Below are 24,764 nucleotides of genomic sequence, written 5' to 3'. Positions count from 1 at the left end.
TGTGGCAGCCTTTGGTGGGGTTAGAATATTTGAGTCTGTAAAATTAGACTCTTAAGATCACCTGTAACTCATTTTTTTTCTGCACAGCCTCTTTGTTACACCTATCTTGAGTTGACGCTTTTTCTGCGACCTTTGGTAGTGATTGAGTGTTGCTGTTGAATGCATCAGAATTAAATCCTGTCTCCTACCATAACCTACAGTTTTCTGTATCTACTGGTGGAAAAGGCTGGCTTTTCTTTGTTTCTGGTTGTTGTTGTTTGTTTCTGATTGTTGTTAACTTCAGTTTTTATTGATTCGAGTGTAGGAACAGCTTGATCTCCCTCCTCTTCTCTTGTTGGTTATGTTTTTATAGTGTGATCATTTTATCCACCTGGATAACACTGCCTACAAACCCTGTTCACTTCTCTGCCTCTTTCCTTATCCAGGCAAGCTATCACAGCTCAGGTTTCCTGCTCCCTACAGGAAAAATCTCTAGGCCTTCCAGAGCTGTCAACCTAGTTTTGTTTTGTTAACTGATAGTTGACTTTACAATGCCATGGAATGCAATTCAAATTTGAGATGACTGCTTTTGTTCCCTGCTCCACGAAGCTCTGTCTCTGAACACAGGCTAGGGAAAGCTCTGGATCACTTCAGCAACAAAATGTGTTTATAAAGAGCCCCATTCAGTTTTGGAGGTTAGTCCACTGTAGTTGTTAAGGGAGAGGAAGATTTATAAAACAGTCCCAAGCTTTCAGCTTCCTTTGGAAACTGACTGGCCCACAGTTTCTCTTTTGGCAGCAGAGAACCTATCACTTTTGAGAGGCAATGAGGAAAAATGGAGGTGAAGCAGTACTTAAATGTGGTATGTCTGTGGGATACTGAGGACAACTGTAAGAAAGATGGGTAAGAGGCCAGAGCATGGGTATTGACTGACATAGCGGTTGGGAATGGGAGCTTGTTTTCCCCATAGTCAAGGTGGGATTGTGAAGATTCCTGTGATAGGGAAGTTAGGGCAGATACCATGTCTCTGTGAGCCAATGACATGGACCAGGATGCCTGACTGGAACCTAGAGGCTTTTGCTGGGCTTTAGTGAGGCCAGAGAACTGAACTTGGTGTATAGTTCAGAATGTTTTCATTGCTGCCTATCTGTGAGCACCAAAGCATGTGGCTACCAAAGCATTAGTCAGAAGTGGCTTCTCAGCCCTTCCCCTTGTGACATTTCTGCACCTATCTGGAAACAGCAAGGAGTCTTACTTTTTGAGGCAGGGGGTGTAAGCAAAGGTGACAGAATGGCCTACTGTTTAGATTTATTCAATCTATACAGAATAGAACTGCAGAGACTCCAGATGTATGGATTATGCCTGTATTTTTCTTTAATTTCTTTCTCAAAATCTAATTTGTATTTTTGTCAGGAAATCTGCTCTGCATTGTGTAATGGCTGTTCCTTCACCAGTACCAACTTCACTAACCTTCTGTGAATGCACCATGAAGGCATGCAAATAATTTCTAAAAGCTTTTGCCAGCTTCTGAGTTACAGTTCTTTTGACAGATATTTTACTTCTGTATTTCAGAACTACTTCTAGAAAAAGCAAACACTTAACTTGCTTTTACCTGGATTTATGAGGGCTGAGTGGTGTTCAGCAATGTGCTAGAGTAGACTGTAGTAAATGTAGTTTTGTATTCATTAAATGGAAAAGCAAGTTAGCAGTTAACCAGAATGTTAGGAGAACAGCGTGTATACACACGAGATATTTGTAGTCTCACCATGTGCTGGTCCTAAAGTAATAACTGAACCTTCCAGAGTTCAGGAGAAGTTTTCTGAATGATGTTTCATGTATTACTGTGTGCATCCATTATCATGTTTTCTTTTAAATACAGGTTTAAAAAACGGATGCTAATAGAACAGCTTGAGAGTTTTCTGGAAGAAATCCATCGCAGATCCAATCAGGTCAACCATATCAACAGCAGCTAGGAAACTGCACACAAGAGAAAGCCACAGCAGGGCACTGCTGTCCTTAATTGCATTCATTTTTGACATGCACTCTTATCTCCAAGTTCCTGTACCTGAAAGAATGAGCTGCTCTATAAAATGATGAGAAGAGTATCCATCATCTTTCTTTTTTTTTTTTTCCACTTCTGTTATTTTTGTAATGTGAAAAATACTACGAAAACACTTTTATTTAACTAAATGGAGAACTTCTTGCTTGTCATGGACATAAGTGTCACTTTCCCTCAGGTTCTATTTTTCTTAATCCAACCTTCAAAACTATCACCTCTTAAGGTTGAACTTTGCCAAAAAGTTGCTTTGTAATTTTCAAAAAAAAAAAGCACATACATTAAGCAAGGTAATGTTTTGTATATACAGTTATTTTGGATATATTATTGTAAGTTGTATAAATGTATTTTGAAAAATATTTAAGAAAAGCACTTTTGTTATTCCATCAATAAAATCTCTATTTTAATCTTTGTGTAGGTTTGAGTACAGTTTTTGTTGGAGTGATTAATTTTGCCTTCCCTTTTCAGAGCTTGTATATTCTAGTATCAGTGTTAAAGAATTAAGTGTTTTGTATTACTGGGTATTCCGTTAATCAGAGAATGGGTGAAAGAAAGCTAATGCTGAATTGCAACTACAGTAGGATGATATATTAGCCCTTCACTGTTTGGTGATGTTCTGTATGCACATTTGCAGCAATGACAAACCCCTCAGTTCCACTGAGAGATAGAGTGGGGTAAAGCATGAGTCAGTAGGTTGCACAGGGTTTTTCTGTGTCAGAAGTTTTTATGTGTTTACAAGTGCAGGAGTAGCCAGAAGGTGCTGCTGCTTGGACACAAAATATCACTGATTGCTTTACTGGCCTTGTCTTTCATCTGTGCTAGATGTGCCCTGAATTTCTAGAAAGCTTTGTTTGATTCAGTGGGAGCTAAACCTCTCTGCTTTTCATAGGAGTCAGTGGTTTGCAGTCTTCACCCAGAATCTCTGGGCCTTGGGTTCTGGTGCTTGTACTGTGAGTCACTGAACACTTGCTGTATCCCAGCTTTTGTCAGTATGCTGAAAAAACTCACATTTTCTAGATGATTTTAGCTTCATTCAGTGTTCTTTGGGAATGTCCATTTTATGTTGCATACACTTCAAAGGTAGTAAAGGTAGTACTGCTACTTTTTTTTGGCAAAAATATTTGTTTGGTCACTGATTGAGTGGGTATTTCTGCTTCCTATCTGCTCTATCTGGAATAGGCTGCCCAGGGAAGTGATGAAATGGCCATCCCTGGGAGCGTTCAAAAAGTGTTTAGATGTGGTGCTTAGAGACTTGGTTTAGTGGTGGATTTGGCAGTGCTGGGCTAATGGCTGGACTTGATAATCTTAGACACCTTTTCCAACCTTGATGATTCTATGATTCTGTGCCAGTTGTGAAAGTCTTTCAACTATATTTTCTTTTCACAGCATCATGCTGTTTGCTTGATACCTTACTATCTCAGCTGGATTATATCTCTCTGGGGTCAGACTGAATTTCAATTTTATTCTTGAGCTTTTGACTTCAGGACAGGGAAATGAAATTGTGCTTGAAAAATAACATCACGAAACTTTCTTGTAGGATGCTTTCATTCAGATGACCTATATACTCAGCAACAGTCAAGCTTTTAGCCATGATGAAGTTAAGTAGCAGCTGTTTGCCCATACTGTTAAATATTTGGGGGGCAAAATTTGTTCATTTTTTTCTCAAATGTTTATATGCTTACTGTCTTTGCTGTAGTTGTGGTGCTCATGATTCCTAGACAGCTATAAGTTTCCAACAGTATGTACAATGTAATAAAGTAGTGGAGGGCTTACTCTCACTTTTTCTTGCAAAAGTGTTACTGCTTAAAGCAGTGTTTTAATAAATACATATAATGTAGCCTTTAATTTCTTTGGAGGAAAGCTCACCATAGGAGGAACAGCAGACAGTTTATTTGTTTAGTGCTTATTATGAAGGATTTGTAACTCTTCCTATAAAGAGTACTGAACCTGTAAATGAAAACAATATTGTTATTTCAATTTAGGGGCTCACTTTCAAAGTGTAGTTCAGTTTAAATACATAAACTAAGCATGGAATTAGCAAATCATGGAATCACTCATTGCTTATATGGAAAAACTGACTGCAGTTGCACCCTTGTCTTAGAATAATTTTTTACATTTCTGTATTAAAAGCAAAAAGACCTTTTCAAGTAGTTGGTAGCCCAAACTAGAAGTTTGCCAAAATCTGAAACCTACCCAAACCATTGGCTAAAGAATCACTTCTGAACTGAGGAAAACAGAGCCTGAATTCGTTGCTTTGTGTTCGTGTTTTAGTTACAGAAGAGGTTATTACAACCCCTTGAATGAAATCACTGCCTCAGATACACTGGATTTGTTGTTGTTTGTATTGCTGTTACCTTGCCTGTCCTTCAAAGGGAATGTGTTCAAACATGAAATTCAAATTAAAAAACTTAACTTTTTAAATTATTTTGAGCAGAACTATGCCATTTTAAGTCTTGGAAAATATATTTCTACTATTACTAGAAGATTGATGCAGTGAAGACTCTTGGTCTACATAAAAATTCATTGTGAACTTATGGACATAGTGAGTTTTAAGCACCTCTAGATAGCTTGGTAAAATATACTAACAGTCTACTTTGTTTACCCTTTCCCCTTTTCATAACCGAAAAAATTGTCACTAAGTCTGAGCAAACAAAATTACTCCATTAAAAAGCTAAAAGTACAGAAATGTACTTCTGATTTTGAGTTGATTGGAAAGTATTTTATACTTCACATAAAAATCTTGTTTTACAATCTGATTTCCTTCCTTTATATAACATATATTATAAACTGAGCCATTTTATTTACCAAAATCAGTTTGTTCTTAATCCTGAAGAGTCTGTGGCTCAGGCTTCATAGATGAGCTTATTGATGCCTTTTTATTTTTAAAATTCTGCGTTAGCCAACTAAAAATACTTTTCTTCATTAACTGATAATGATTGCCAAAGCATATTTAAAACGAAATGTCCACCAAGGTGTAGTGATTTTTCTCTTTAAAAAATAGCTGCTTGCATTGTGATGTTGAAATGTTAAGATACGGATTTTTAAAGCAGAATATTGCGTACACAGGTATTCACTGGCTAAGAGAAGTGTGTTGCTTGGAAGCAGATAAGGAAAACTATTCTCTGTGGTCTTCTTGTTAGGCCCCAGTGTTTTACTGAACCCTATAAATTACTGTGTTCCCCACTTACGAGAGAAACTTGGTGGTTTGAAGGATTTATTTAAGCTGCAAATTTACTGCATTGCTAAGAATGGTAAGAGCTGTTGGAGAGGGCCTGATGCTTCAGAGGAGCAAATAACTACTAAATGGTGCATATTGCCAACGAGCTATATAGTGTTTTCTTTTGGCAGAGATTCTGGAATAATGTGATTGGACATCTGAAATGAGACAATAATACTGAAGCTAAAGGAGCACTGTGATGCTTCTCTCTCAAGACATGCTCTGCAGCTTTGTTTGTGTTTTTGGTTGGATTTTTTTTGTTTGGGTATGGGGGTGGTCAAGAGTTACCAGTTGCAAAAGAAATGCTTTTTTTTTTTTTTTTTGGCAGAAGTCTGTTTGCTATCAGTATAGGCATGAGTAAGTTTCATTTATAGGGAAAGATCTCTATTTTAACTATTTCCAATGTTAATCTGGCCAGTTTGTAATTTTAATAGCCCTGTGGAGTTCAGTACTTTAATGCTAGGGCATTTAAAATCTTTAAGATCTTTCTAGTGCCTAAAGCTGTTGTAGAAATCTCTGAGCTCGTACTGCATCCAGAGAAGAGGCTAATCTGACTTCTATGAGTCGTGCATTCTTTTTAAGGAAATTAAACCATAGTCTTTATGCTTTAAGAACCCAAACCCCGCTGTTCCCATGTTTGATGAAATTTCCTGGATTGAAGAATGGCAGGCTATTTAGAAAGAACTTGTATTGATTTCAGTGCTACTTGTGAAGAATTCTGGTCCTGAAAGGCAGAGCATGCATACCTGTATTAGCTTGTCTCAGAAAAAATGTGAAGGGTCGGTCTGCTTTGAAAATAGGTGTTCGAGATCTTTTTAGTAATACCATTGCTGTAATGCAACAAAGAAAAAACATTAGTAAAATGCATTCCTTTTCTTTGCATCTTCTGTACAGTGTCCTCAAGCTCTGATGTTTAGTACCTTGAGTTTTGAGTTGCTCCTCTGCTTTAACTATAAACCAAAAATTTTATCCAACAGTGAAATCAGTCTGAATTAATGAGTCCAGAGTCGTCAGACTACATGCAGGTGATTTGTCTGTATTTTGATGCTGAAGTGAGTCCTTCTGGCTTTGGATTTCAAAGGTAATGTAATTTTTGATGTTGTTGCAGCCCTAACTCTTCTGAAGTCATACCATGCTATTGCCTCACCTGTTAGCCAATTCTTGGCTGTGCTGTTCTGATGAAAAAGTTAAGCAAGGCACAAATGTAGTCCCTTTTCTAATTGGGAGACATGGAGCAGAGAAATATCTGTCATCCTGGAATTTCCCTTGTCAGAGCTCTGAACAAAACCGAAGTATCCTCAATCTCAAGTTATGATTGATTTTCCCTTCTCTGTTTGTGGGTTAATTATTAGATTAAATAAAGAATCCTTAAGAATTATGATGGCTCAGCTATTATTAAAATACATCTTCTTTAAATAAATTATTCCTTGTAGCTATGTAGTATTAAGAATGCATTGTCAAAACACCCCAATACTAAACCCAGCAGATTTGGATTATTTTTTGAGAAGTTAAAACAATGGAATTAATTTGAAGACTCAAGACACAGTAAAACTAGTTTGAGAGGCAGTGTTTTAATGCTCATTAAAAAAGTGCCTGTTTTTGCTTTCAAGCCACCAAGTGACTAGATCCAGAACTTTTAAAGTAAACAAACATATTTTAAAATCAGCTTCTTAGCTTGGTCTGACTGGAGTTAAGGGAGTTTTGGCATTTGTTTCAATGGGATAAAGATCTATTACCCTCAGATTGAAGCCATCTAAAAGCTTTTATTTTGTGTAGGGATTAGTAGAAAAATTATGAGAAGTAATAGAGAGGAAAATCGTTTCAAAATTTAAAACTACAGCTCTGCAGAAAGGTTAACTTGGTTACATCAACTGTTAACTGTACACCCACCTGTGTACTACATGTGTCAGATTCAAAACTGTTTCTAGAGAAATACTATAAATACACCGACTCAGGTGTGCTCAGGTTCCTTTTGGCATTGTGACTGTGGGACATTTGAGTGAGGGAATGTGCACACTGCAGTGAGGTTCACTGCTCTCTCTATGTGCCTCTTGAATCCCTTCCTGGAAGCAAGGAGGAGAAATGGGAGAGACTCAGATCTTGCCCTGATCCACAGTCAAGGACCACCACCAGCATTTGCAATTGTGCGTGTGGAGCATGTCTACAGTTGGCACAGCCCAGGGAAGGAGAAAGATGAGACGTGGAGAAGTGGTTAATGATCACCCTGCTGCTGTGCTGATATTTGAATGGCTTGAGGGCAAGTTCATCCTTTTCAGAGAAGGAATGGAAGGGGTTTAGGATTACAGTTGCTTTCCATGCTTGCTTGGATCATCTGAGGCTTCCAAAGACAAAACAAGAAAAGCAGGGGCATTCTTTGATAAGGCTCATGTGACCAATTAAAAAAAAAAGGGAGGAAGACACAGCTCATTAATTTTGGTTCCCCTGCTTTATGTAAATTGTGTGAAGGATTTCAGCTGGTGAAGGTAATTTACTGGCTGTGTAGTCTGTAGCTGAGATTTTACTCTGAATTTCCCTGTTCACCCAACCGCAGCTGCTCATGAGGAAATGATCCTGTAGCAGAAGCTACTGCATGTGAAGGTCACACTTCAAAGTATGTAAGAATCAAGCCTGTCTTCGTAAAACTTTCCCATCATTACTTTTAGTGTTATCAAAGAGATCATCTTCAAATCTCATAGCAGTTCAGACACTATAGATAAAATATTACCAAGCTTTTCTCATTATTTGTTTTTATGGTCTGGATAAACATATTTGACCAACAGAAAAATAAGTGGTATATTTTCTCAAACAGAATTTTCCCTGGGTTGATAAAGTTGTTTTTCATTAGAGCCATTACATGTTAGACTGAGATGAAAAATTACAGGTTCTTACGAACATTTACAAAGGTAAAATGGAAGTGTGTTAAATATAAAAGTTTAAATTTAGATTAGGCATACATTTAAATGCTACCGTGCTTGTTTGCTTTATTTTAAATAAAAGGCTAGTAGTTGGTTTTGTAAAAGGCTCCAGAAATGACAAGTTATGTCTGTATATTTGATTTACCTGTAGCTCCTGATGCCTTTGTACCATCTTCTGTTATTTCAATCTCTGCTTTGTGAATAGCTTCCGAAATGTAAAGACTATCTTGATCTGAAAAAAACCATGTTAATAGTTATTTTCTGAATTCCATTACAAACTTATTTTTAAAAGTAATCAGAATGCTTTTGCCTTTTTTCCTGCAGAATCTAAGGATCATATAAGTGTTAGGTATTTTAACCACCTAAACTGGTTTTCCCTTATATGGACAACAGTGGACTGAATGCTGGATGGGAGTTACTAGTTTGAGAGGTCTCCAGATTGTGGTAGAAGGCAAGGTTACATGGTGAAAGCAGAAACTAATAACACAGTGAGGACAAGGCAAGAACTGAGGAACCATTGAAAGGAAAACAACAGGAAAAAAATGCTCTTCAGGAAGAAACAATGGGACTGTGACATAAAATGGAGCTTGGAAAAAAAAACTATTTTGGAAAGCTACTGAGTATTACAAGCCTGCTTCTCTCCAGCTGACTGTGGAGGGCAGAAAGCAGGGAAGGTTGGCAGACTTTTTTTTCTTGTCAAATACTTCTAGAAGCCTTATTCTTTGATGGAAGCTACCAGGGTGCGTACAGAGGAAGGAAGCTGCTAAATTATATTGTTTATGGAGTTAATTTCCTCCAAGCATGTGTCTTATTTAAATAGATATTAACTTTATAAAATACATCTTTGCACACTTCATCAGTATATTAATATGTGTTTGCAATAAACAAAGCAGCAGGCTTTAACAAAAAGTGAGCAGCAAAATTATTTTAATGTGCATCTCTTTGCAGTCTGAGATATAGAACATAGCAATAGAACACTACTATGTTCAATTTTAAAAGTGGCATGAAAAATTCCGTGAGAAATGTGCCTTCTGAGGTTCATCTCAGGAAAGTAATTTTTCTGTAAGAGCAGGTTTGAACTGAAGGAATTTCAGTTATTCACTCACATGCACAAGAATGTAAGGTGCTCTCTGGGCTGCTACCACTCCGAGTCTTTACTATGAGCAGAAATGACTAAGGTGAAAATCTTTGTGTTGCTGGAAGTAGTCGAAGAAGAAAGAAAATTGATAATTTGGATTCTTTTTGTATTTAATATTAAATAGGGGCAAAAATTTTCCAAGGAGCAGAAGAATTTCAGGCTTCCAAAACCAAGAGTTTAGTCATAACACCAGTATTTTAGCGAAGGGAAAGTATAACTCCATCCACTGGTCACTGGATTAGCAAAATAACGTGACCTGGGCATATACCACTACTGTTTGTAGTGTTAGGAGCTGAAATACAGACTTGTTGGTCCAGCATCCCTAACTGTTTAATGACTATTTAAAAACACAAATAGGATGCTTCAGTACAACTTGCATTCCTAAATTTCTGAATAAATAAACATTTTTCAGGCCTATGCCATCTTGACAGTTTTAATCTTAAAGAAATCAGAAGGAAAAAGTAAGCTCAAGACCCAAACCAACCCTGTCCTTTTCAGGTTCTTCTTTTCCACAAAAAAGCTCAAAATTTTATCAGTTGGCAAAATTGATAAAATCAATTGATAGAATAGAGCAGTTGAGGTGTAAGCTGTGTTTTGGAATTTTGCAGAGAAAGCAGTGCAATTAATTCAGAAGACTCAGGTCTACCAAATCACTCAAAGGTAGAAGTCTACACTGTTGGGTCGAGGATCATTTTGTATTTAGTCAAGTCTCTTACCTGAAATGCCTTTAAAATTAGCAGTGATGGGATCAAATGCATCTTTAACTCCCAAGGCAGAAAAAACTGTCTTTAGGTCAAAAAGGCTTTGAATACTGAACCTGAAATTATTATGATAGATTTTATTTAAATGCTGGATTTGTAGTTTCGTAGAGTTAAAAGCATAACAGATGCGATTTATTTCAAGCCTTTCCCTTTCATCCATCTATTCCTGTATGAGACCAGTGCATGCTGTCTGATTAAGTGTACTTTGCAGAAAAGCACCTCATCTTCACCTGAAGTTGTTAATAGAAGGAATCCCTCACCACCATCTGTTGCACTCAGATTGCCTGAAAATTTCAGTCTTCTTGACATATGAACTCTGCATTTTCCCAAGTTTGGCTATAGCAAATGGCACTTCGAAACATTTGCCAATGATTAGCTTGGAGAAAAAGAATATTAATGCATAAACAGTTTCTCAGGGCTTCATTAATGTGATGAATGCATAGTAGGAGATGCGTAATGAAGTCCTTCCATGCTGATCCATACAATAGGTACAGCCACAAAAGGCCTCCTGTACTTGCTTCCTCCTGCTATGCAATTTCAGTGGAATAGATGATAGAAAGTACCTCCAGGGTATGTGTGTTTGCTAACAACAGCAAATGGCTAAAGTGGAAAATGAATGATGTGAGCTTGGTTTGTGCATGGAAAAGATGGGTATGACTATGAGGGTAGGGGTGTGCACAACTTCTTTGTACAGTGCCTTTTTGTAGTATACTGACAAGTTTAAAAAACGCACAATAGTGTGTATTTACAAGGTTATATATTTTTTTTCCTCCCTTAAGCAAAGAGAAAAATGGAGTGTGGGAAAGGTCCAGCAACATATCTCTTTTAGGTCTTTAAAGGATTGTTAATCCCTAACAAATTTTAAGTAAAACCTGTAGGATCAACTGCAATAGTTCATTTTTTTAAGACATTACAGAGCATACCAGGAAGTCTTGTCATTCCCAGCTCACCTGTTTGTGCCTTAAGAAAGGCCATCTCTGATCATGAGATGAATAACAAAACAGAAAGCATGTCACTTGATTTTGCTCACACATTGCTCGTGAAGGTGCTATCACATGAAATTCTGACAGTTGAAGTAGTGAAGCTATCGTGCTAACATTGCTTACCTAGGTAGAAAAATGTCCATCTTTGTTCTCTTTAAGCTGTTGGCCCAGAGGGTTATGTCTTTGGCAGAAAGGTGAGACTCAATCTGGGACAAAGGTGTTCTTTTATGGCTGGGAAGCACTAGGAACATGCTGTGTTTCTCCCCCAGGTAGGGTAACTCGACCACACTGAACGCCTCCAGAGCCGCAGTCTGGAACTGGCCTGTGGGTGGGCAAATGTAGACCCTATTTCATCATCAAAGTGGGAAAACTCCCCCCAAACCCACAACCCCAGCTAGGGTCAGCAGACAGTTCAGAGCAGCTGTGGTAGGATTTAAGGAATTGTCTCTAGTACATAGATTCTTGTAGCCAGCTCAGATTGCTGTTAACTCACAGCAGTCTCTCGTCTGAACAGAGCTGATTGTGAGAGAGGCGTATGTATCTTGGCAGAAAAGTGCTAGTGCAAGTAATAGTAGCTGAAGCAGCGCCTCAAGAGAGCATGAGTATTTTATTACTTTCTCATATAATAGCTGTCCTCCTTGCTCAGGGTTTAAAAAAATATTACCAAGGCAGTGACAGCAACTGTGATGACTCGTCTTGCAATGCACGTTCTTTAACTAAAGATGCAATTTTATAATATCTTTCGCTAAAATTTTAGTGCTCATAGAAGTTACAAAAACAAAATGGAGTATCCTACTTAATTAACTGAATCTACTTTGCCTCATGTTTCTGTCTTTGTGACTTTTAAAAATCAGTTTTAGCCTTATTTCAAAAAAAAAAATGGTTATATTAAACAATAGTTTATGCTTATTTAAGCATCATATTTATAATTTTTGAAAATCTAGGCACAAAAATCTATCAAAATCAAATTAAGGTTATAAAAACTAGTCTCAAGAGTAAAAGCTGGAGGGCTTCCAAACTTGCAATTGGTTATACAACAATTTGTAATAACCATTTTAAAGTACCATTTTAATGCCATATTTCAAAGAACAATTTAACCAGGCATTTCTAATGGACTCTGTTACACAGTAGAACAGATTCCACTATCACAATTTTAGCTTCTTATTTTTCCATCTGAGAATCCAATAAATAGCATTTCAGGAACATTCAGTACTAGTTAGCAGACCAGGAGTTAAATGCAAGCTTAATACAAGTTGCAAGCAAACATCTTATTGCCTTTGCTGCAGGCTATCCAAAATACTCAATCTACTCCTTCTTCACCTGGCTGTAGTAGTTGTAACTTCAAGGTGCTCACACTTTCTGAACCAGGGGTTGTAAATAACAGAATATATGTAGCTTATGTTCATAATATCTAAATATTTGGCAATATGTACATAGCTGTAGGGTGTCTCAAATACTTAGCTTACAATATTTGTTAGTGTTGCAGATATGGACTAGATAGGATTTGTAAAGTGTTGATTATTCTGCTAGATTAAATCTTAGGCTCTTAGATGAGCCCTCCTGCCTTGCACCATGGAGAGAGAATTGCTCTGTTAAAACTAACTCCCAGCGTGTGGATCATTTGCTGGGAAAAGATGTTCTGCTTTCCAATGGGCAAACAAGGAAGATTTACATTTGTAGTGCACTGGGCATGAGTGGTTTAATATGCGGGCATGCTGATATTTTGAAGTTAGCACATTCTGCGCAAAGGTTATACAGTGCTTCCTTATTTGTTAATTAGAAAGAAAATCAAAGACTTTATGTTATTGAGTCAGAACATTTAGCGTTCCTTGCTTGAACTGATTTTGAGCATCCCATAAGGATTATACATATGCTAAATTAGAATTCAAATGTTGTTAACAAATGGCTTGGAAAAATGAATATGTAAAGTAGCTGCAGTGTTTAAGAGGCGTGTGTGAACAGTAATGTTGACATTTTCTTAGAGTAGTGTTACTTATCCTCAGGCTGGTTTGTTCTTCGTGGCAATATTAAAAGGATAAACAATGTTGTAAAAGTTGCAGTTGGTAGTAGGTTACAGCTAATCTTTCACACTCTGTGCTTTGGATCCTGGTGGGAGACAGCTACTATCATTTAATAATGACAGAAAGTTATCTTGGGCCTCTGTTTAGTTATACTGAGCCAGTCTTTTGCATTTATTTCAAGTTGATTTGTTAGAAATGTTTCTGTCACTTTTAGTGCCAAAGACTGAATTGGCTCAATCAAGCCTGACAATCAGCAAATTTTAAATGATCCCTTTCATTTTGGCTTTCCTTAAAAGTCTCTCCAGCTGCAAAAAGCTTACATACTTCAGGCTGGATTAGTATTTTGGCTAACTTCCTTTTCTGTGCAAATATTTAGTGCTTCAGCTACCTACTTAAGGACGATAGGATGGAGTTCTTATGTTCAGGCAAGTGGTTAAATAAGCAGAACTAACGATTTGACATCAAGTTTGCAAAGATTCTGGTGCAAATATGGGGTCAGACAATGCAGTTCAGCTGCTGAATTCCTGGTTACTGGCTTTCCCTGACTATACCCACTTGTATAAGCATTGGCAGCCCCCTGCCTTCTGTTGTTTTGGACCTCTCGTTTCTTTATTTCTCTCTGCTAAAAGAGAAAGTTTGGAGAAAAGGTCCATTCTTAAGGTAATAGCTGTATTTGGTGAGCTTCTTTTGCTATGTCCTTCTGAAATACATGGTGCTCACCAAGTATGTTCCCAAGAAACCTATTTGTTTACCTCTTAAAGCAGTGAAGGGTAAGGCTATTCAAGACATCATGGGTAGCAAAAGCCCTTGCTGTGAGCTGGTGATACAAAATCACCCAGGACTGAAAAATTGAGTTGATGTAGTTCATGTTGCTCAATGACAAGGAAGATGAGGTGTAGGGTTTTGGAAAGGGAGACTGCACTCCTCAATAAAGTAATTTAACTTGTAAAAGCTTCAAATGTAAATAGGATGGGAGTGTGTCAAGTCAGAGGTGTGAATGTGGTCAGTAGCTGGCAGTCCCAGCAGGAGAAAGAAGCAATGGTGGGCACACCATGAGTGTCTGGGAAGAAGAGATGCCACAAAGAAAGATGTAACTGTAAGGACAAACTTCCAAAGAGCAGGAGAAATTATTTCTTGACCAGGTGCATTATGGTTTAGAGATAAAAAGGCATAGAAATAATGAGCTGCCATCTGCCTGCTTAATGTGACTGTTGCACAGCAAAGGAAAATGTTTTAGCCATATAAGCTATTAAGACATATAAGCTATTAGATATTTTTTTAGATTCATGCCAATTATTTGTTGTAACTGGTGACAAAGAAGTAGTCTGATGATAGAGCAAAAGATAATGGTTAGGTTCCTAATGGAAATGAAGAAAAGAGTAATTATACTGCCAGAGATGGAAACAAAGTTCACGTTACTTCACATCATAAGTTCTCATCACATTAGAGAGATGAATAATAATCTGGAGCCTGGATGATCGCCACCCCAAAATATGAGAAGAACTTAGATTTGGAATTGCAAATGAGTGAGCAAAAATTTTAATAGACTGTAAATTCAGTTGTTTCCCATGATTGGAAAAAAGGATTCATTTATAAAGAAAAAGAAAGTAATCTGGGAAGTTTTAGAAAGTACTCTGGAGAAAAGAATAATCAAGTCACAGAAGGAAATAGAAAGTGAGATAAATTGCAATATAAAGTAAACTAGCAAACAAATCTATAAACTTTTTTGGCTCAATAACTAATTTGATAAAAAGGCATAGATCCAGCCATCTAGTTTTAAATAAAACAGCAAATATAATTTCACTGTGGCACTATTTACAGGTAAAAGTGATGGCAATTAGAGCAGGAAAAGAAAAGCAGCAAGCAGACACTTAAAGCAATGTAAAAGAGGGGCTCCCAGGTTGAAAAGAGTTACTAGTGGCTTTCCAAAGTATTGTCCACACTAAGACTTTCATCAAAGACAGTGATTTGCCATGATGACTAGCGTGGTGGAAATCAAATGGTAGAGATTTCTCCCCCCTTCCCCTTGAGGACTCATCAGCTGGAAAAAAATGCAGAAAGGAAAAAGGCCCAGGTGGGGCCAACCTTGAGTAACCACCCTGAGCTGGTTCTGTGCTACACTGTGCAAGGTACTTTTAGGAAGACATAGAAATACTAAAATCATTTTAGCGAGCATGAATATAGCTTCATTAAAAGTGTTGTGTACACTCCTGATCATTTATTCTCAAGAAAGATTGATTTAAATTTGGAAAAGTGCAAAAAAGAACTAGTAGAGAATTGGAGCCTCATTTTCGAGTAGCTTAGATAAGCCAGCTGCTTCAGTTTATCTAACAGGAAGTTGAGAGACAACTTGGTGACTTGCAAATAACGTTTGGGAGTAAATATCAAAGCTGAAGAGAAACTATTTAACTTAAAGCTGGCATGATGTTAAGAGATATAAATCGGTCTTGAGAAAATTTATACTTGGAATTAGGGAGGTTTTTACCCAAGTGCACTTCTGAAATTTAGGGTAGAAGGGAAAGGAGCTTTTTACATTTTGAAAGAGATTGTATAGCTAACTGGCATAATTCCTGTTGGTAGAAAATTAAGCCTGCAGCATAAGTCCTCTTGTCAGCAACCCACATACATCAAGCCTTTGAAAGTAGCCTACACTGTATTCATATATTATAAAAATAAACATTTGACCTATATTTATAGTGGTTTAAGCCTGTGCTGAAATCACCCACTGATTTGGTTTAAGCACCATAAAAAATTATCTTTTCTTGCAGAATTTGGCCCTGAAGATCTGCGGTTTTACCCTGAAGTCTTGGAAACAGGCTGTGACTAGAGACACAGGGGTGGGTGTGCAGTGCTGGTGTTCCTGGTTATGCCATCCTCCCTCGGTGCTCACACGCTCAAACAACAAGCAGGGGTTAGACTGAGGGGCCAGAAAATTTTTTATTTCCCCCACAAATCAAATTGGCTTGATATAGTTTCAGTCTTAACTGCCCCTCTGTCATGGGGTCAAACGTGCTTCCCATGGTCCTCCTTTCCTAAGCAGCTTTATTTAGCAAGCTCCATGCTATTGTAAAGGACTTTTTATACTGTGGTACCCTCAGTCTCTTATGTTCCTTTCTCCTGGTCCATTATCTTGGTGCCTTTTGGTTGTTTGCTACAGCTGACAAGTTTATTATGGAGTGCTAGGAGGTGTTGGTCTGTGAAGGATGGGACAGGGACAGTAGATATTTTAGGAACCATTCTGAATGCAGAATCTGTTTAATCAATGCTTGGGATTATAAGGAGTCAAGTTGGCCACCTAGGTCATCTCTTCATTTGATGGGATTTCTTCTGAGACTTCTCTAAGCTAGGAAAATAACACTATCTTAGTGTGGTATTTGTGGAAAATAAATAAAGAAAACTGTTCCAGGTTGTACAATAGCTCAAATCTGGATTAAGGACAGTTACCGTAGTTAACTTCGGCTGTATGATGCATTGTGGGCACTTTCAGGGTTGAGCCCTCTGATGTGGTAAAAGGCAACATCTGAGTGTCCATAAGGGAAAACTTCTTTTGCCACGTGCTTCTGAAATACATGGTGCTCACCAAGGCAACCTGGCTGAGCGACGACCTAGCAGTCTCCAACAGCGTCCCACGCACATCCCCATCTGCATGGAAAAGAGACAAGGGAGAGGGACACGTGTCCTACTTGCCCAGGCCTAAAGGCCAGGTCCGTGTGACTAAATAAAGCAAGTCGGGACCACTCTCCATCCCGAAGGGCAAGAGGCAAAACTCATAAGGTACCGTTAACCCTCTACCTTCCCCTCCCCAGATGTACATGGACCTCATCTGGATTGCCTGCTGGTCCCTGCTCTCCCCAGAACTGAGTTTGAGTTGGGCAATGTTGAGGGTCAAAGCTGTGCCAGCACTGTGCTACTTGCTGAACAGTGCAGATGACAGCAGATGTTCAGCACCATGCCCTGGCTCTAACTGGTGTTCTAGGTTAAATATGCCCAGGTGTATCTCAGAGGTGTTCATCATTAGTACCAGAAATACCTCATGGCATGACTACAGACTGCTTTATGAAGTAACTAAGTCACTTGGGGCTTATATCCTAATTTTCCCCTTCTCCTGTTTACTTGTCAGTTCAACTGATCCTACTTTGGGTATCTCAAAGATTTCTGAAACAGTGGTCTGCTTTTAATTCATTGATATTGCAATGTGAGCACTGCAATATGACCTCCCATTTTAGTACCTGCTTCTAGAGCAACACACTTCTGTCATGGAGCTGGATCACTTCTTAGTGTTCATTTGAGAAAGACAGAATTTTTTTTTTTGTTAGTTTCAACAGCTTTAATGTGTGTATTTAACATCAGCTCATATGTTGCTGGCCAAATTAACATTCACATAAGTTGATGAGGCAAATCAGGGACTGCTTTGCTCTGCTGCTTCTTAGGACTTTCTTTTTCAATTATTTTTTTCATTAACACCGAATTTAATTTCATTACTTTTCTTGCTTATGTGGAAAGTAAATTCTTTTTATTTCCCATTTTGACTTTTTAAACTAGGGGTCTGACTGCTGAGCTTATGACCCTGCATGTTCCCCATAGCACCATGAAAGCATTCAGTGCCACAAACATCCTCCCTGGGGAATTTGGCTGTTCTCATTAAAAGTGAAAACACTGCAAAGGATTGCCATTTTAAAAATTAGATGAATGAGGCCAACTGGTTACCAGCTTGATACTGCAAACTTATACTCGCAGGTTCAGACCTATTCCCACTCTTTCTTCACGTTAGAAATGAATGTCAGCACAAGAATTAGGTTTTCTGGCTTTCAGCCTTGGTTTGGACAACACAGTGTGGCAAAAAACTGTACTTGGTTTAATGCAGTTTCTCTCATCACTCTTATTTTACATGTTATCCATGTGCATTCTTGTAGGTTGCTATGTTACCTGCAAGGTTACTGGTGATCCATTCCTGTATTTGGGCCGTGGTTCTGTTGGGGTCAGTAAAGTTGGTTTGCTGCAGGCTGCTGTTCGCCCAGCGTGCGGCATGTGCAGTGAAGTGAGGCGAGAGCTGCGTGCCAGCATCCACAAAGAAGGAACATGCCAGCTGAACCACTGTGCCTTGGCTCGAGTCGGTCACTCCTTCATACACTGTGCGCAAGAAGTCCTGCGCGTTTTCATCTGCCAGGCAAGAGAGAGGGAGAAACTGCAACTATCATGTTGAGGTTAAGGATTGCCCCAGGGCTCCACAGCTCTCAGCTCCAGTGCTGACACTGGTGTCCTCTGATTGTTAAAGCACGGAAGCACCCTTGACTTTACGGAGCATTACTGTCAAGCACTACTGTTGAGGGCAATGATGCTCTAGGCATGGTAAAGCACTCTTCATGTTGCTGTAGGAATCACTCTAGTGCAGATGTGTCAAGCAGCTGAACTCACATCAGGTTCACACCTCTATGCAAACGCACCTCTGAACAGTTTATAAGGTACATTATTTTTTGGTTTTGGGCCCTCTCTGAGTTCCCGTTAGTGAGATCTAGTACCTCTGGCAGTGACTGGCCACAGTACCACTGTCTCCTCCTCTTGCCATTATCCACCTATCCCAGGAAAGGCATCTCCCTTATAGCCCCAAGTTAGTCTCTGCTGCCCTTGGCCCCTAGCCGTTGTTTTCTTTCTTGAAGGATAGTGTCCCAAACTGGCCCAGTATTGGTGATGAGCCCTGGCAATGCTAAACAGAACTGATGGTTGCTTCACATGTGTTAGAAGCAACTCGTCTATTCATACAACCCACAACCATGTCTGCTTTTTTTTCAAGTACAATTGTATTTCCCATTCAATATTATTTTTTTCTAATTCCTAAGATCCCTCAGATCCTTTCCAAAAACTACTATTTTTTGACTCATGGTTCCCCAATTTGGATGACTGATTATTTCTTGTAAATGTAGAATTTTGCACTTGTCTTTACTGAGTTGTATCCTATTCAGTTCACATGTTTCTATGACTTTCCAGGATCCTTTTAAATACTATTCTGGTCCTCCAAAATGCTTGCAGCAGTTACAAGCTCAGTGTAATTCCAAAATTCAATAGTGTATTCTTTAGTTTGCTGTCTACTAATGGAAATATTTGAATAATGCCCTGGTCTCCTGTTTCTGAAAAGCTCATAGTACTTCAATGGTGGTGGCTTCTGTGATGGATACATGGCTGAGGTGTGAGCCCAGAAGGAACATGAGTCCCACAAACTCAGAGAATCCTGTGTTTTTAAAATCACTACGTTCCCATAGACTCCCTTGAAGGGTGATTTAGGAGCCATTATTTTTCTAAGTTGCAACGATTTGTGATTGAATGGTTCATGCCAAAGTGACCTCCTGAGGCCTGGGAGTCTCACCCATCTGAACAACATTTATGTGCTCTGTGTCAAATCTCCTCAAACTTCCTGTGTTTGCAGTTCAGCCCCTTTCCTATATATCTTGTTGTATTTTTGGAGGAGACTTGCCTATGTCCAGATAATAAAAGTCTTGTTGAGATTGCTACTTGCCTTTAAGACATTTTCAACAAGTTCCTCATTCTATAACTAAGTTTTCAATGAGGACTGGGTAATGTCTGGAGTACTGCTTTTCTTTAGCAAGACATCAGTGCCTTTTGGCTTTGTGGGACCACCAGGAACTTTCGGATTTCACCACCTAGTGCCCCAATATCTATGTGAAACCTCAGTAGCTCACTGTTGTACATGAATTCCTTGCCACCATTTTCAAGGTGGGTTAGTATTGTGTTCCTTGCTGTGGTACTTGGCTCAGATGCTCCTCTGCTTTGGCTTGAAACCCTGGAATGCCCTGGGCAGCTCATAGGTATCTGGCTCCCTATGGTCATGGCTGAGCTCACCATTATGACTGGTTGGAAATCTCTTAGTTTTGAGTCAAGAGGCCTTAGGCAAAGGGAGTGATCACTCAGTTTCTCCAGTCACCTGTGGATGTGGGCAGAACAGGAGGGAAGTCAAGACTGCCATCTGGGATGTGGGTGTTTTGGGGTGGCTAACCAGGGAAGTGAATCCCACATGGACTGACCTGTCCCAGGCTGATCAAATTAAGGGTCTCAGGTCAGGGGCATGATAACCATGAGACTCCAGCTGCCAGACAGGTCATCAGGACACTTTTACTGCATTGTTTCAGATTCTTCATGGGGCAAAAGAGAGTTGCACATCTATTGATTTTTACCACCTGAGAATCCAGCGTGTGTTTTCTGACCTAATAATACTACTTTAAGTAGCTAACCTGGAGGAAGACTAATCACCTATGGGAAGTTTGGTATTAAAATTTGGATCTATCACTCTATAAGGGGTAAAATACTGAACTCCTTGAAGAGATGTCTAGAAAACTCACATAGTCTGAGCTGTAAAGTGCTTTCCTTGTGCGTTCTGCATTAGTGTGGGAGCATCTGGTGAGCACTCTGGAAGATGTGAGAAATCAAGGATGGTAAACTGGAAGTAGATGTGGATGTGAGGGGTGGTATCCCAGACTTGTAAGTTCCCCAAAGTGCTTAGCTAACCAAAGTCCTGAATTCTTACTTGGAGAAGAGCTCAAAATTGCTTTTAAATACTGTATTGTTAATAAAATAAATCAGCTAGGAGAAAGCATTTTAAAGCATGTCATTTTGTTTGTTCTGTCTACAGATACATCCCCTTATGCATTGTTTTCCTTAGTATTAGAATAAAAGTGAACAAATCTTCCAAACATTGAAAGAAGATTACAAGTGCATGCAAGAGCAGATTCTCTGTGAACAGTGAATAAACCATCAATGTTTTCATTGTTTTCAACCTGCTAAGGTTTTAACCTCATCCTTCATTATTGTTTAGGGCAGACCAACAAAAACATTAATACAAACATTAAGTTGAAGAAAGGGATTTTATCACATATGCATACCTATATAATTTGGTTTTACTCATCTGATAGGAAATTTCATCTCAATATTTGATTTATTTATTTTACTTATTTATATGATTTAGACCATTTGAGGAAGTGGTTTCCTTCCCCATTACTGGAAATATGCTGTTATAACCAATAGCAATAGATCCCATCCTACTTTATTTTCACATTCCTGCATTAATATTACTGAAAGCAAAAGCTCATGTGGCTTGTGCCACAGAGAGCTAAAATGGAGATATAATGTCTCCCTGCTATGATGTGCCACATGAGAACATAAAAGACCTAGCAAGTCATTGACAACCTCTGCACTTCTCTTTGTTACATTTTCTGTGGAGATCTGTGCTTGAATTTCACTGTGAAATGTTATTCTTTAAGGTTCTTTCTTAATAACTGAGCCCCTAATGACCAGAAGTATCAAGCAAGGTATAATCCTTGTATGAATGAATGTTGTTTCGGAACTGAATTTACAGAAATAGGAGTATTATAGGCAAGAGTTCATTGTATCAGCTGCTCATAATATAGATGCACTGTTCCTATGGCAGTTCATGTAGCTGATAGCTGTATCTCTATTTATCAGCCAGAGTTAGCTCCTACTGCTGTGTTGGTTTTTGAATATTAATCTTATACAGAATGGTGATGGTAACTAAGTCAGGTTACAGCACAGGAAGATGAAATTACTGTAGGTTTTATGTTTAGTTTTCATACCCTGAAAGTGAATTTTATGCTGAGAAATAGCAGTGTCACGTCTATACATAAGTCTTGTATATAAGCTGCAAATTTTGAAGATGAGGCAGTCATCTGCTTTTCATAAACATTCTGCCCATAATGTAAAATAGTTTTTGACATGTGATGTGAGATGGTAGGATAATCCAAAGCTAAAATGAAAACAGCATCCTTAAATTAAGCTGCCTTAATGCTGGATTTAAAGACATCTGTCTTTCCCATATCCCTTCCAAATTCCCAGTGAGTTTTATTTTAGCCTGCTTTCAGGGAAAGATGCAATTGCACCATCCATCTGTCAATGTGTATCTGTCTGCCAGTCTCCTTCTGATAACTTTTCATCTTTTTGGCCAGTTGTAATAACATCATAAGTCTTAAAGATAATTCAACTTCTATAGGTTTCATTTGTTAATGGGATGGGAGAGAAAACAACTCTCCTCTGCCTGGTACCTCTTTGCAGAGCACACAGGGGACATCAGGGCACAGTGGACACGATGAACCTCTAGGAAATCTGGAGCAATTCTGCTGTTCATGGAAGCGGCTTTTCTAAATGTAGCTGTATTTTTGTACCATAAGAGAGTAAGTACTGATTCAGGAAAAAATGGAACAATAACATGTATATCAACTACTCCTTTGAGTTTCCTTTGTTCAGCTGATACCTGCCTAACAAAGATGGAGAAAACACTCCTAAACTAGATCTTGCAGTGAGACAGAAAATGGAAGTTTAATATGACGTGTCCCATTCCTGTCTCCTTATTAAGCTGTGAATTTATTAAAAAATGTAAGACAATAAGTATTTTTTTTTAAGCAGTACATACCATGAATGTTGTATCCTAGGGCATCCTGCAGCTCTGTAAAGGTATTTCCTTGCGCTCCAAACTGCAGCAGCTCCAAAGAAACAGCCACACTTGCTGGAGAGACTACCAGATTGGTTCTGTTCTCTGCTTCAGATACATGCCGGTAGAGATTGATGGCGAATTCAGTTTTCAGCTCTTTCAGCTCATCATAGGAGATGCAGTCTCCTTTGGTTAAGCAGCAAGCAGAGAGGATAAATGCAGAGAAGGAAATGGGCAACATGAAGGCGAGCTGGGAACACTCTCCACCAGGTAATCACACCTGCAATTAATAACACAAATATATTTAGAAAAGTAATAGGCTGAGCTGACAGAGGAACTTTCTCATTCCATCAGTGCTGACATATCACTTGCAATAGTAATGATCACTATTAAAATACTTGTCCGGTTCTACTCAGTAGCTGTTGTCATTAAAAAAAAGAAAATAAACGTAGGGACATGCTGATGACTCCGTTGACTAACAAGGATTGAATTTTCCAGAATGCTGTAGCATACAGGATGGTTGGCCATTACAGAGCGCCTTGTCTCCCTTGTGTGGAGACAAAGAGTCCCTTGGTTAAAAAGTTAGCCACCTGCACACATGATGACTGCACTTCAGTGCAGTCTCCATGCTGCTGAGCACCCATAGCTCCTTTCTGTCCCCAGCACTCCCAGAAGAAAGGCCACCCGTCGTGAGGTGCAGAAATCTAACTGGATGCTCCAGGCTGGGCTTTAGATCCAAGTTTGCAAAAGGCTGGCTTCAAATTTCCCCCACAGATATTCCTGCTATGAAATTTCTCCCAGTGAAAATAAGGTTGCATTTGCAAAAGGTTCTAGTGCTTGCAGCACAAAATCACCATGTCGGATTTTTATGGGAAATCAAGCATTGGTCAACTTTATATTAAGAGACACTTAGGTTCATATTTAAAGGAATAATGCTAAAATGACAGAATATCTTTCCTTACAGAATTTCACCTTCTGAAGATTGTATGCAAGTATATTTTAAAAATTACTGCACCTTCTTTCACCTCAGGATTTTCTACAAATCTCTCTCCATGCCCTTTGCTCTAGAGAACACCTCTAATGCTTTGCATTTACTCACAGTTAAATTGTCTTGCCTTTCTGTGTCCTTCTGTGTGTCTGAATGGAAGCTGTCTATGAACGTCTTGTCTCCTTCTTTAATAGGTAGTGGAGTAAAGACTAAGTCATGAGACTGCATTTAAAGGGATAGTCAGTGATCAGAGTCTCTGTCGGCGATGTCTGTACCACTCTGTCCAAATTCCTGTAGGCTACAAGCTCTATGGAGAGCCAGGCAAAGCAGCATGCCACTGACCAGCAAATCCAAGGCAAGGAACAAAAAGGTACACATGGAGATAGAGTCAGCAACTTCCTTGCAAGCCCTGCTGGAGCCTCATGAGACTTGTGACCTGCTGGTACCGAGCAAGGCATCTCCTATCTCTCTTCCCACCCCCCTCCTTCTTTTGTATGAATTCCATTGATTCCTCTGCCACAAAGGGGAAGAGAAAGGGCTCTCTGTGTACCAGGCACACAGCTATTTTTTTACCCCCACTTTGAAAACTTATTCAGAAATCCCATGCAATTAAAATGTCTTTATTTCCCTTTTTTTTTAATTAATGCCATCCCAAATAGCTAGATTTTCTTTTACTCTTTAGTTTCCAGAAGGAAAGAAACAACAACATGGTGCACTTGAAGGAGATTGAATAAGGAAGGGGTTGCTTTGAATAGACCAGAAGCAGAAGAGCTATGGTTGTGACTGCTTTAAGAGCAGTTGTAGCTGCTCATGGCTTTCTTCATGTGATGGGGTCAAAAATCCTCCCTGTCACATTCACAGGTTCAGCCTCACAGCTTCACAATGCCAGTTAAAGCAAGCAAGATTTGGGCTTAAAAAATAATGTAAAACTGCAGCTTATTGATCTTCACAGAGTTTGACACTATATATATATTTAGCTATTTCACAACATACATTCCTGTTGGAAGAAGACATTGGGAAAAAGTTTATTACAATCAAACAATAATTTAGGTGCTAGTTTCATCCTTAGCAGGTAAGGAACAGCCACACAGAATAGATGCAGATACTGGGGCCTGTTTCAGGATCCTGGGCTTTAGACCACATTCCTGCTAGGACTGATGAAGGGGAAAAGCTTGGTCAGTCATAGTCTAGTACAACAGGCAGGGATGTTGATTTTGCTAGAGATTTCAATAAAGTATCCTCATGCTGAAAATTA

At 38.9% G+C, this 24,764-nt stretch overlaps 2 protein-coding genes across 6 annotated transcripts in view; one reads left to right on the top strand and one right to left on the bottom strand.

The window, feature by feature from the left end:
- The window catches only part of INTS6 (integrator complex subunit 6), a 42,299-nt gene extending 39,857 nt beyond the window's left edge, over nucleotides 1–2,442 (top strand). For all 3 annotated transcript variants that reach the window (XM_064645736.1, XM_064645737.1, XM_064645735.1), the window contains one exon: nucleotides 1,859–2,442. In XM_064645736.1, the coding sequence (XP_064501806.1) occupies nucleotides 1,859–1,952 (94 nt within the window). In that variant the 3' untranslated portion in view covers nucleotides 1,953–2,442. The remainder of the gene's footprint in view (nucleotides 1–1,858) is intronic.
- On the bottom strand, nucleotides 2,094–24,180 carry SERPINE3 (serpin family E member 3). 3 transcript variants are annotated; one of them, XM_064645780.1, is made up of 9 exons: nucleotides 23,621–24,180; nucleotides 22,504–22,801; nucleotides 17,997–18,230; nucleotides 16,515–16,712; nucleotides 11,173–11,371; nucleotides 10,022–10,122; nucleotides 8,313–8,399; nucleotides 5,999–6,082; nucleotides 2,094–3,982 (listed from the first exon to the last, which is right to left on the bottom strand). In XM_064645780.1, exons 2-9 carry the CDS (start codon nucleotides 22,760–22,762, stop codon nucleotides 3,942–3,944), a joined length of 1,203 nt encoding a protein of 400 aa, XP_064501850.1. In that variant the 5' UTR covers nucleotides 22,763–22,801; nucleotides 23,621–24,180; the 3' UTR covers nucleotides 2,094–3,941. The 3 variants fall into 3 exon arrangements, with proteins under 3 accessions (XP_064501850.1, XP_064501849.1, XP_064501852.1); XM_064645779.1 differs by having other exon boundaries at nucleotides 2,094–6,082; XM_064645782.1 differs by lacking the exon at nucleotides 16,515–16,712 and having other exon boundaries at nucleotides 2,094–6,082; nucleotides 23,621–24,178.
- Nucleotides 24,181–24,764: the final 584 nt, after the last annotated feature.

The sequence above is a fragment of the Pseudopipra pipra genome, chromosome 2 (genome assembly GCF_036250125.1).
Source record: "Pseudopipra pipra isolate bDixPip1 chromosome 2, bDixPip1.hap1, whole genome shotgun sequence".
Lineage (NCBI taxonomy): Eukaryota > Metazoa > Chordata > Aves > Passeriformes > Pipridae > Pseudopipra > Pseudopipra pipra.
This window is presented reverse-complemented; position numbering and strand designations above follow the sequence as displayed.

Bases quoted from the DNA above. Each gene is read 5' to 3' on its own strand.
- SERPINE3 (XM_064645779.1), bottom strand. From the start codon at position 22,762: ATGTTGCCCATTTCCTTCTCTGCATTTATCCTCTCTGCTTGCTGCTTA. The intron at 11,372-16,514 runs GTAACTGTCCTT...GCCCACCCACAG, and splicing joins TACAGCCGAAGTTAACTACG to GCCAGTTCCAGACTGCGGCT. The intron at 8,400-10,021 runs GTAAGAGACTTG...GGTTTTTTTCAG, and splicing joins TAATTTTAAAGGCATTTCAG to ATCAAGATAGTCTTTACATT.